The sequence below is a fragment of the Sinohyriopsis cumingii genome, chromosome 15, assembly GCF_028554795.1.
Source record: "Sinohyriopsis cumingii isolate HCF-2022 chromosome 15, ASM2855479v2, whole genome shotgun sequence".
NCBI classification, from domain to species: Eukaryota; Metazoa; Mollusca; class Bivalvia; order Unionida; family Unionidae; genus Sinohyriopsis; species Sinohyriopsis cumingii.
In genome coordinates, this window is record NC_142975.1 from 44,750,458 (window position 1) to 44,761,778 (window position 11,321).

General features: G+C 40.5%; 1 protein-coding gene across 1 annotated transcript; it reads right to left on the minus strand.

Moving 5' to 3' along the window:
* Positions 1-8,872: 8,872 nt before the first annotated feature.
* On the minus strand, positions 8,873-11,321 carry LOC149781716 (uncharacterized). Its single transcript, XM_089935819.1, has 2 exons — positions 11,166-11,321; positions 8,873-9,075 (listed from the first exon to the last, which is right to left on the minus strand). Exons 1-2 carry the CDS (start codon positions 11,230-11,232, stop codon positions 8,912-8,914), a joined length of 231 nt encoding a protein of 76 aa, XP_089791945.1. The 5' UTR covers positions 11,233-11,321; the 3' UTR covers positions 8,873-8,911.

Genomic DNA, 11,321 nt, shown 5'->3' on the forward strand with positions numbered 1-11,321 from the left:
ATCCCTTGTGCTCTTCTTAAGTACATTACGGGGTATATTCCTCTCTTTTTCTTCTTCTGGTATTTCTTCTTCCGGTATTTCTTCCGGTATTTCTTCTTCTGGTTCTCTTGCGGTAGCACCTAGTTCTTCTTCGTCGGCCATTGTAACATAAGGTTCTTGTGGTTCGGTTATAGCGAGTGGTGGTGGCCTCCGTGTTGTAGCAGCCGCTAGTGTTTCTAAAGACCTTTTTGTTTGTTCGGTCTGAGCCGCTATCTTTTCAAGCGCATCGAGGACGGGTACAGTTGCCGCCGTAACATCTTTGGTCGCTTTAGTTACCGGGGCAAAGAGTTGTTCGCTTCCAACAGTAAAATCGGTTTGTAGTTGCTGCCGCGTTTGAAGTTGTTCTCGGACCCTGTCTCGTAACGGTATGAACTTTCTAAGCGCTGCTAGCCGCTCTCTGGCTAGCCGAGTAGTGAGTGATTCACCTACCATTATTGCAATTGCGAAGCAATTTCTAATTTCTCGCCGGAGTTTTCGTCTATAATCCTTCTAATGTTTTTGATCTTGCTAGAAATCTCCCGGCGTCGTTCATAAACACGTCCGAGTTTTTTTCGTATTATTTCAACGGCAGTGAATAGTCCAATGAATGCATTTGCGTCATTGTGGTACAAGTTTTCATTGATCGTATGTTGTAATCGTTTTATGAAAAAGTACTCGCGGGCCAGGGTAAAACGCCCCCGTTTCGATTGTTCGTTAATAATCTCATAATCGGATAATATTTTTTCACTGTCGAGACCATCAGATAATTCAATTCCTTGATTTTTTAATTTTGAAATCTCGGCTAATATATTATTGATGTCTTCGATATTCATTATTCTTATAGAACATCTTGTTTTTAAATAAAAAAAAATGAAACCCCGTGTATCAATCCCGAGGTGTTCAACAATACTGATTACTTTGTTTTCTTCCGGAATGGACAATTTATTGTCATGGCGACTTCGTCAGCGCCATAGGCGCCGGTGACTTCGTATCTATATATGAAAATCGAATTCTATGCCCGGTCTTTTTTGAGATTGCTGTTTGATATACTCGTTCTGCTACTTTTCGTATTGAGGCGATACAAATGTCAAAGTATCTACTGGCTTCATTCATCGACTGAAATATTTTTTCCTCGTGAGTTGTTGTATCAAATGACTTTACGGGTTTTGCTTTCTTTGGGTATTTACCGGTTTGGCCTTTTTTGGTATTTTGACTCTGCGAGACAGCTTGCAAGTTTATAAGAGAATTATCAGTCTTATTATTATTAATATGATCAATCACAAGTCCATTTTCGATTAATCCGTTGAATACCTCAAATACCGCCCTATGAACATGGTACTTCTTCTTTCCGGCACCAAACATCAGATACCCCTGATTACTTACGGTACCAACCGGCTTCTTCAGTTTGCGGTTTCTAACAATGCCGTCGCGAGATGCCTCGTAATTGACGAGCACAGGATGCGGCTGAAATTCTTGGTCCATTTATATAATAATACTACTTGTCTAATTTATTATTTGGTTTAATTATAAATCTTTCAACGTAGTCTTGGGGGGTTTTGATGACGAAGTCGGCGGTGGGGTCAATGACGGCGTTTTTAATTCGCTTGTCATAATAGCGTTTTAGTTCCCTGTATCGCTTTCCGCCACAATTAATACACAACTGCGATTTTCCTCTTACACCGACGTGACAAACCAAGCACGGGAGGGGGCCAAGAGAACCATTACGAACGCTTTGTAAATGATACCCGCAGAATTCGCCTCTACATGATTTATTGCACGGGGTTGTCGACCCAATCATCAACCATTTGCAGTGATTCATTATACTATATTCTTTCATTTAAATACTTGTTTTAATTATATGGATGAGTTCGAGAGATTAGCAGCAATTAAGCCCTGGAAAAATATTAAGTTCAATCTCGATAGAGTCCTCAAGGACACACCAAAAGCGTTAATAAACGATAGAACCCTGTTGAGTAAAATACGCGATTGTATCGATGAATTCAAGCGTGATGGCGCATCTCATAGTTGGTCAACATTTCGAATTGATGGCGTTGTTGATGCTACCATGAACAACAACCGCGCAGCAACGATAATATCACAACTTGACGGTAAAAAGTATTTCTTCAGAGTAAAATTCATTGTCCGGGTGGAATCAGGTAATTGGATCATACGTGATAAATTTGAACCAGTTCTCAGCGACAAGAAAACAGTCATTGTTAGCCGCGACTCCAAGCCCGGGCTGTTAACCGGAATTGACAGACCATACTATGAACGAGCGTATCCTGAAACAGCAGTTGTTTATGGAATATACCCGTTAAATAAGAAACCTGATATCGGAAAACTGAAACCAATGAAACAGTCAACGGGGATAAATTGTGTAGCAGAACGAGTAACAGAGCATTTTACAAATGCGTGTCGAGGAAACAAATTGACTGATTTACGACGTAGCAAAATCAACCAGTGGGAGGAGACAGTGCGCGAGCGTGGAGCAACCATCAGCGACATAGCGAGATTAGAAACATCGCTAAGATTTCCAATAACCGTTACAACGATAACCGGTGAAGTATTATACGAATCAAAGTACAAATCAAATGGGGCCCCAATCAAAATTATTGATCATAACGAACACGCATGGACGCCCGCGATCACAGTGTTTCCACGGGATAGAACAGTAAAGTATATTCCCGGGGAATTTATACAGGATGGTTTTCTCGCGGAGAGGAAACTATTTGATGCTATCGCTTATTTGTGTAAAAACGACCCTGTATCAGTGTGGTTACTTCGCAGCGCTGATACCTTTGATCAGTTTGTAAGACCAAACGGTGAATTATACCGCACTGAAGCATTTCACAACAGGATGAAAAAAACCGCCATAGAATTTGAAGAGCATGATGAACAACTGCTAACAAATTGTTTTACGATTCCATCGGTTGCGGCTCATGTTGCAGCGAGGAAAAATGCGTGGAGTCCAACACGCAAGGAATTTCTACCGGATGTACAATCCAGTTGTTTGGAATACTATCACGGTGGACTATGGAACACTGAATACAACCGCGACGCTATGATTTCCGTTGATATGATTGCCTGTTATCCAGCGAGTTTTCTCGGGTATGGATCCGCCGCTGAGTACTTTAGACGATTTGGACACCCCAGACATGAAATGACTCGTGTTGCTATTAATGGACCACTGCCCGATTTTGATTTAACCGGATTCGCTCGCATAGTATCATTTGAGTTCGCGGCAGGACTTCATCGCTGTTGCTATATTTGGATCGGTAGACACATGGCTGAAAAGAAGTGGCTGCCAATAGCGCTGCTACGGTATATGATTGATTGTAAAATGCTTGTATCGTTGATTGTCAGTGACGCGATTATATCATACCAAGCGCAGACTGAAGTCTGGTTACCAGAACCGGAGCGTCTAGATAGCATAATTGACGAATCCAGAAAACACATCGATGCCGACGAGGAATATATCGTCGAATGGTCCAGGAGGATATTCAACCAACGAAACCACGAGGCAAAAGATCTCGGTAGAAGAATAATTGGTAAGTTCACACAAGGTGGAAAAAACTGCGACTACAAACGATATTGCTCACGGCTGATTATAGATGACGCAGAATATGATTTCGTAATCAAGGACGCAGTGGCGAAAAATAGATACGTGAACTGCGAAACAGCTTTCTTGTCCAATGGAACAAGGTTGGGTAGAGTTGTTACCTACAGCGATGGAGACAGCCCGGCATACCCGCATTTGAGGGCGTCTATGCTGGGTTACGCCGCTATCAATTTATTCTCGATGATAAATAGATTCCCCGATACCGCGGTTAGAGTAGCCGTTGATTCATTTTATATAGACGCGAAGTATAAGAAAAACGTAGCCGAGTTTACTAGTCCGGACGAGAGTTGGGGTACATGGAGAATTAAAAATGAAATACGACGCGATTATTCCCCGTCAGCAGATGTCACCGTTGAGAACGACTACTTACGCGGTAATAAATTATCAGAATGGTCTAATGCACCACCGTGTTCTGATCCAATTTGTAGACACAAGACGGTTTATTTAAGCGGCTGTGGCGGGTCAGGAAAGACGACTCGGGCAATTGAATTATTTCGAACGCGGGCAAGTATAATCGTGCTTACACCGACCCATAGACTAGCGCGAGATATAAAACAACGAAATGTTGACGCCGTTACTTATCACAGCTTTTTTCGATACAGCGGCGGCGAGTGGACTCCTGATCGAATGGGTGAAAAATTTATTCCTGGGGTTATCATTTGGGATGAGATATGTACTGTTTCGTTAGATGTTTTACGAATGTTTCTTGATTGGTTGCTGCTCGCGAATACAGCGGTGATCATGTGTGGGGATCATGGCCAACCACCACCATTTGTCGGCGAGGGTCCACATGATTGATTAAGGGGTTTTGTGGACTATTATGAAGAAACCGATACTGATTACCGGGCACTTGATGAACAACTGCGCGGGGTTAAAAAATTAATCAGATTACAGCCGGATAGAATTCAGTGTGAAATAATCCGCGAGGTGATTCCGGAAACGCCGTTAAATGAATTCTGGGAAACATGGAGACCAAACGATTTAATTGTAGCGAGTAGAAAGATAGTCAGAGACACACTTCAGCGGAAGTTGTTTACGTTGCATAAGGAAAAGTTTCCAACGCGCCCAGTGCCGTTATGCTATAGACCCGCGGATACACGGCGGCAGAACATTGAAGTTGAGATTCCAGGCCGGAGAGAAAAACAAATTCTCGTGCTGAATGATATCGTGCTCGTTGATATCAGCGTCGTCGAGGACGCGCTACGTGCTGATAAATCCCCGTGGACGCTAGGATACGCAACAACAATACATTCCTCGCAGGGACTAACCATCACGGACACAATTGTTTGGATGGTTGATAATCGCATCGAATGGTCGAATCTAGTCTATCTTGCAGTGTCCCGAGTACGGAGAATAAATCAGCTTCGAAGAATTGTTATTGACGGAGTCAGTGACGAAGCCGGTGACAAAGTCACTGACGAAGTCATCGATGCAAGCGTCATTAATAGAAAACTCTCGGGTTACCGTCAACAGGATAAAAAAAAAAACAGCGGCGTTTTGATATTGATGCCGAATTAATAATTGCGTTACGACAACAACAGAATAATCACTGCGCGAGTTGCAATTGTGTAATGCGCTGGCGTTATTCGGATAAAAAGTCTCGGTCATGTCAAAAACAATGTGAGGTTGACCTGTCTTGAGTGTAATAGACGCAACGGCGCTAGTTAAGGCCACGTGGGGGTAATTGAGTATCGTCAGGTATCACTTGTAGTTGCTCGCGAGTAAATCCGCGCTGAGGAGCAGTTGAATCCAGTCTATAGATCGGTGGTCTACCAGTTGATCGTGTTATCGTTGATATGTTATGTGTGGTAACACTCCAAATAGGATCAGTAGCTCTTTTTTTACCGCCTTCAAGCTCTCCTGGTTCATATAGATATCTCACGGTAACATCGCCGAGAATCGGCTTGGAAACGCTATCTATTTTTGATCTTCCGGGTATATACTCGTATTTAATTGCGTCGCTGGGCTTCATGTTGATTGCTCGGGTAATCTCGTTATTTAACGCGGCAATTACACCTGGCAACCTTTTGACCCATTCACGAGATCGTTTTTCTTGGATGAATTCCTTCGCGTATTGATATCCAAATAACCGTTCAGCAAGAGTCCGATTGAATCGTTCAACAATTGCCTGATCACGATGTAGTGCAGTATGACCTCGTCGTATCGCGACGCTATGATGTTTCAGCGTTGATAAAACAGCGCCGCGAAATTCACTACCGGGATCAACTTGTAATAGATTTGGCCAGCGCAGAGGACCTCTTCGATAAATTCTTTTAAACGCAGCGGCTACTTCAGTTGCTGACTTTGTTTTTAACGGCTCCGCTTGTTTGTATCGACTCGCAACATCAACTACGGTTAGCGCGTATTTGTAACCGTTGTCATGCGGCAAAAATAGTATATCAGCCTGATGAACTTCATTAGGTACGCTGACATCAAAGCGCGAGAAATTGATTTGTTTAGGCGGTGGTAGATAAATTTGCCATATAGCCTGTTTGGATAACCAATTAGCCGCAGTGGCCTTTGTTACCTTTGCAGCGCTTGCAAGCTTACCAATTGCGGCCTTCCCCTTCCAGTATCCTCTCGGAGAATAATAGATGGATTCCATGTTGTTATTAATTATCAGCGCCCACCATTAATTTACCTTTCATAGCCGATTTTACCAACCATGAGGCTAATTTTTCTTTGACGGATTTATCAGGAATAGCATTTAACGCGTGAATTAATTTTACGTCCGCGATATGACGCTGTTGCAGATCGCTACTTTTGTAAGCAACATCATGAGCATGACACGCCTTATCGATAGCATTTATTGGGTACTCACCGGGTTTGGGTTGATTTTGATCATCGAGTCTGATATCTAATCGTGTTCCGGGGCCACAGTAGCTATATCCTGGGAGGTGCTTTTCTCCTGGATACTTTGCCCACGGGGTTCCGGGGAGTTTTGATAACTTGGCTGCAATATCACCTCCTCGCTTTTTTTTAAAACATCCCCGGGTCTAATAGAAATAAATCTAAATTTCTTTGTACCGCATTGTACACACTTGCCAGTAAGGGCCGGTCTGTTATTTCTTGTTGTAGCGGTTGTCATATCATTTGTGCCAGTACGTACTCTACACTTCACACAATATAGATCCATAATTTATGTATAGAGATATGAATATAATTGATTTTTCGGCAACTAAAACAAGAGAACCAGTTAAACATGTTGCAGCGTTACCAAACTCGATCCGGATGATTATCATCGGACCATCTGGATCCGGCAAGACGCAATTGTTACTCAATTTAATAATGAGATGGATGAAGTGGGACAAGTTGTATTTGGTTGCTCCTAGCGTGGATGATCAACGATGCTACGAGGTGTTGAAAGATTTCAACGAGAATGCATCAGCGATCGCTAAAAAAAATGTTATTGAGTTTATACAGATATCAATGATGCACCAGGTATTGATGATATTGATGGCGACGTTAACAATCTAGTCGTGTACGATGATGTTATGTTAGACAATCAAAAAAACCCAGCTAGGATATTTTCCAGAGGCAGGCATAAAAACACTGACGTGATATATGTCACTCAACGATACACTCAGATTCCAAAAGTAATCAGAGATAACTGTAATATTCTTGCTGTATTCAACGGCGTTGATACACACACGCTACGAAATATTTGGCAGACATGGTGCGGCGGTGACATGGACTTTAATGTTTTTCGAAACTTTTTTAGTCATGCTCAGTCGACCCCACATGGATTTGTAACGATAAATTTACATGATCCTCGGACACGATATCGTATCGGACTTGACCAAATATTCGGTTAAATTGTAAGATCATAAAGACTTTTATTGTAAATAACTCCTTAGCAGCAGGGGGGGCGATGACATCGACGCGGTCGTCGATGTGCTTACCGGACGCTGACGACGCTGGGGATCGGCGCGCAGAAGGTGTTAATTAAACCAAATGACGTCCGGACAATTGTCGATTTGGCCCCTCGACAATGACAACGACGACGACGTCGTTTTTTTTTTACCAGGCGCTGACGACACCGGATCCGCTGAGTGCAGAAAGTACTAATTAAGCCAAATGACGTTTGGACAAAATGTCGGATTCGCCCCCCCCTGCTGCTGTGATGCACGTGACTTATTTGGTTACGTCATAATGACGCATTCATCTGATTTAACTAATATAATAATGATGACAAAGTCAGTAGACGAGAATGACAGATCAATTTTACAGTAAGAAATTGACGCACAAAATGAGCATGAACTAGAATGTTTCGTTTAAGCTACGTTGGACATCTGGTTGCATTTTGATGTATCGAATGATTTTATTTTAACCAAGTTTATTATCATCGATTTGCGATTAGACTCAATTGGCTGTATCACAAGGGTCTCGGACAGTATTGAAATAGCGTACGAATTTTGTATACACTTTGCTTCTGACATACATACTAGATATAGAACGTGGCATAAATTATCTTAATTTTCCGTTTAAATTTACTTATTCATCTGATGATCCAGTGTAACATAAGTCATTAATACCTAATGATAATTCAGTCATTGAAAACTTTGTCAGTCACAGGGTTCACAACTAAATATACAAACAATTATTAAATATCTAAGTAATTGAGATATTGTATGATTAATATCTCATTTTTATTGCAATGGAAATATTCATGATTAATATAGTTACCTGTACAGTATTAAGATACATTCAATAAAGTAAACAAACATTAATGCGACTTGTAGCCAAGATGTTATTTTCGAAAGAAAGTTTTATATAAATATACATTTTAATCAAGGGTAACACCAGACGCAATAAAGTTTTTGCACCCACACACACACACACGTGCAAAATGTATGCTTTTCAAATGAAGGCTTCATATGAAGAATGGTGCGATCATTATTAAATATATCATTTTGAATCGTAGAGTGACGGTTGTAAATCCTGTCCCTAGACACATAATGTACGTAGGAGAAGTATGAGGGATAACTGGGAAGATCGGTAACACAACTGTCTAAGAAGCATATAAACGACAAAATATGAAAACTGCTGCTATTTCTACTATTACAATACAATTCATGAAGCATGCCTAAAATAATATATAATCTAAAGTACTAAAACATGCTTAAAACATTCTGAACTGTACAAAATAAACTTCTGAACGGGGTTATAATAGAAGATGAATCTAGTCACATCATATTGGCAACATTACAGCACAGAAATACACACTGACAGAGAGACAGAGGCAGAAACAGAAAGGCTACATACGTTTTAATATCACCATCTTCTGCAGCAGTGCTCCCAACCGCACTTTAGAAGATGAGGTGGACAATGTGGGCACCTGCCCACAAATATAGGATATTGCCAGGGACAAGCAAACCTGTCTGGTACGCAAATGCAATGGCGATGATGATGGTGATGAAAACGAGAGTATCCATAACCTGTAAAGGTAACAAGAAACGAAACATCTTTATCGGCAGAAAAGAACGTATCCCGATAGATACTTATTGCATAGATCACGTAAGACGACATTAGTTTCCAAAACTAACTTTGAACTAGAATCAGTTTGTTGGTTTCGACTCATGCCAATTCAGTGCGAATGTCATGACAAAAAAGCCTCATCGTCCACTTCAATTTCTTTAGCATTTAGGGTACCTTGCGCAACAGACTCAGGTTAGGATTGCTTACACACAGCGCCACGGAAATGTTGAAGAAAGAGACCTTTCCCAAGGGTTCGTGTAAACATGCACGTGTTCGGATGATTTTATCTTCTTCCATTAATTCGGGATATTTTTTAACGTGTGGATATCTATGTTACTTATTTCTCGAATTTAAACAGGTCTTCCTTTTTGGAATGTCTTTTTCCGCTTCATACAAGAAAGGCACACAACAGTAAAAGTCTGGTGTTCCCGGCAAAAAGATGTGAAAACAACTCTGTGCACAACAATTGTGGACTGCCGCTATCATATTTTTCTAGAGAATGATTGACTATAATAAGAGTTTCATGTACCTGTCACATATAATGTACAGGAAATGCATTTATTTGTACCGATGATATCAAGTTTTTTTTCCATTTCCCGTACATGGTCAATTAATATGGGTGGTCAGTCGGATATCGTGCAGCACATCAGTGTTTTATAAATGAAAGGTCACTAATTAGCTGCAAAAAAATTGACCCTTGACCTTGTCTGCTTCTTAGCTATTCAACTTCAGCCAGACATGGATTCTTTAGTTTATGCGTAGAAGACCGGATGCTTTATAGGTCTGACTGGACAAAAGGGAGGGCGATTGACTAGAAGACCGATAGATAATTTTATATTTTTGATCTGCTGCCCAATCAGATTGCTGAAGAGAACGTTCTCCTTAGATGGTGCTACCTACTGTCGGCTAAAACTCAGAGTTACATATTTCTCAAGGTCGTGGCTGCACACTCTTATATAATAAATTTGGTATCCTTATTTAAATCTGAAAACACTAAAGACAGAATTCACGTATTTTATGAAGTGATATGTTTACTCTGCATACTGCCTTGAATATTATAATTGTTCTGCATTTGAATGTAGCTCAGTTTTTACACACTGATCTAATGTGTGTGTGTATGTGTATGCGTGTGAGTATGTGTGTGTATATATATGTGTGTGTGAGAGAGAGAGAGAGAGAGAGAGAGATAGAGAGAGAGAGAGATGGGGTGGGGTGGGGAGAGCGAGAGAGAGGGAGAGAAAGAAAGAAAGATTTCAGCCCATGAAATGGACGAACTGACTTTTCTTAAAAAGGCAATTCCAACAGCATTTTCCTCTATTTTGATACTTTACTTGCGTTTTCTTGACTCATACTGGCTGGAGAAAACCGAAAATCGTTTGATAGGACAGTCTATAAATGTTTTTCTTATGTTTTCTCTTTATGGGTCTACAAATAGAATAATCTGCCCATTTTTCACAAATATTCAAAACACTTCTGAATTTGTTGAAAGTGATATTGTACAATATTTAAGACTTTTAAACTGTTTGCTAGCCATTCTTCTTTAGAAGCGGTTACAACATGCAAATATATAGGAAGTAGTAGGGTTTAAATTTCATGATGAAAGAGCCTTTGTAAAGATTTTAACTCTCAACGGTACGGCACCGACAGCCCTACCCTGTCTTTCCGGTACCGTCGTACTGGCAACGACTGTCTTATCGGCTTACTTTCACCGTTTCCTGTTTAAGTCACATCATTCCTTCAAATAAGTTAATTTACTTACCTCACATCAGTAGAAATACCTCTATTATATTTAAGCAAAATATAATTTTATTCATCTTCTAGTTTGACAAGATCACAAGGTTTATTGGGCTTTTTTGATTGATCTATAAATATTACTGCTAATTAATCTACAATTATCTGAAATACGATACATGATTTAAACAAATTATGTGCGCCTAAATCTATAATTCTACATTTAAAATATAGCATGATCATCTTTGCTGATTATCTGAACCATTAAATGAATAACGCTGGATTGTAATGCATGTATGTATTAATTATCTGTACTTACCATCCGATGGAGCGATGAAAACTGCCAAAGCTGAGACAAAGACCAACAAAAGCAGCAGCTTTGACATTTTGCGAAGTTTTCTGCACAGATTAGCCTTGCACACGTATGGAAGTTTTATTCGGTCTCCTGGTTTGTCGAATATTTCGAACTCTTTTA

Excerpts from the sequence above, each read along its gene's own strand:
- LOC149781716 (XM_089935819.1), bottom strand. The coding sequence starts at position 11,232 with ATGTCAAAGCTGCTGCTTTTGTTGGTCTTTGTCTCAGCTTTGGCAGTT. Across the intron at positions 9,076-11,165 it reads TTTCATCGCTCCATCGGATG|GTTATGGATACTCTCGTTTT; the intron begins GTAAGTACAGAT and ends TTACCTTTACAG.